Raw genomic sequence first — 1,445 nt, forward strand, 5'->3', positions numbered from 1 at the left:
GGACGGAGTGCGTGGCCGCCCGCGGGTGGTATCGGTACAGCAGGAGGCTCTGGTCCACGCGGATGACGCCGCCGCCCTTCCTGAGGTGCTCGTAGAAGAACAACAGGTCCTCCGGGACGCCCTACAGGGTGGGAGCAGAGGCATCACCGGGGCGGGAAACGCGTGCCTGCCCCAGATGCACCTGTGCTCAGCTGGCCAGCCAGGGACTGGTGGAAAGGCTTTTGTTGCAAAGAAGCCAGTTTAGAGGCTCAACAGGGACATGAGGTGGCGACCCCAACAGAGGTGAGCAACTGAGCTTCTCCACAGGCGGGAAAGAGGGGAAGGGAGGGTGTGCTGGTTCTCGGTTCTGCCCCAAATTCCATTTTGGGCAGCAAAGGTCTCAGGGCAAAGCGGACGACAGGCAGCCGAGGAAAGGGGCTGGGCGGGTCCGGGTCTTGCAGCTGCGGATCCTGGACGGCTTGTCCGGTCTCCGTCCCTGCCCTTTCCTGCCAGTGGCTGCGGCCCCAGAAGCTTCAGGGACTCAAAGTGCCGACTGTGGGCAGAGCAAGGTGGTGCTGGGTGGGCGCGAGGGGCTGCACGCAGGGGAGCCCAGCAGTGGGGAGGCAGCCCCGGGCCTGTGCCAGCCCCGCTCACTTGTCCACACTCAGAAACTTGAACCTCAGCCCACGGGGCTGATCCACGAACATCTCCATGTCAGTGGGGACTCTGCTCTGGAACATTCTGCAGGCATTCCCACCAGACTTTTCTGTCCTGTGAGAACCTGGGCCCTCCTTCCCCCGGCCCATCATCCCAATGGCCCCTGCCCTCTGCTTGCTCCTCTCCTGGGCAGACCCGTCCTCAGCCCAGGGCTGTGGCCGAGCCGTGGGTCCGTCTGGGGCCGGCTCTGGGCCTTGTGCAGAACTGGGCCCCTGTTGTTTCCTTAAATTCAAACATAAAACTGGGGGAGGAGCAGGGCGTGGAGTCTGGTCTCCTCGTGGTTCTCTGCTGCAGCTCACCTGGGTCAGCTGCCCAGAGACACCTTTGCTCCAGGAAAGGGTGGGTTTTCTGACAGCCTAGCAGCAGGGCCAGTCTGTTACTAAGTCCAGCCTCTTCTCTCCTTGGCTGGCACTCAAACTTCAAGTGCAGGTCAGTAAAGGTCCCAAAATATCACGGCCCAACCGCTGGCCTGTTTGCTCCCAGGACAGACAGGCAGTGCTGCGCTTCCACGTCCAACAAAAATGCACTATTTAACCTCCGCCTCCGCAGGGCAATACCTTTTATGAAAACCACGGTGACATGGAAAGATTTGTAAGAAGATGCTGAGTCAAAGAACAGACCTCAAAATCATGTGTACAGCTCTGCTAAAAGTTTATCCACCATAAGGTAAAGACAAAGGAATCACAGAAGCCCACGTGCTACCTCACATGGGTGAATCAGGGTGGGGCTCCCGCGGGTGCTGGTGGACA

General features: G+C 59.7%; 1 protein-coding gene across 1 annotated transcript in view; it reads right to left on the minus strand.

Moving 5' to 3' along the window:
• The window catches only part of B3GNTL1 (UDP-GlcNAc:betaGal beta-1,3-N-acetylglucosaminyltransferase-like 1), a 146,139-nt gene that overhangs the window by 31,648 nt on the left and 113,046 nt on the right, over window positions 1-1,445 (minus strand). Inside the window, exon 5 of the mRNA XM_011970204.1 lies at window positions 5-121. Coding sequence (XP_011825594.1) covers window positions 5-121 — 117 coding nt within the window. The remainder of the gene's footprint in view (window positions 1-4; window positions 122-1,445) is intronic.

The sequence above is a fragment of the Mandrillus leucophaeus genome, unplaced genomic scaffold (assembly GCF_000951045.1).
Source record: "Mandrillus leucophaeus isolate KB7577 unplaced genomic scaffold, Mleu.le_1.0 Scaffold1, whole genome shotgun sequence".
Lineage (NCBI taxonomy): Eukaryota > Metazoa > Chordata > Mammalia > Primates > Cercopithecidae > Mandrillus > Mandrillus leucophaeus.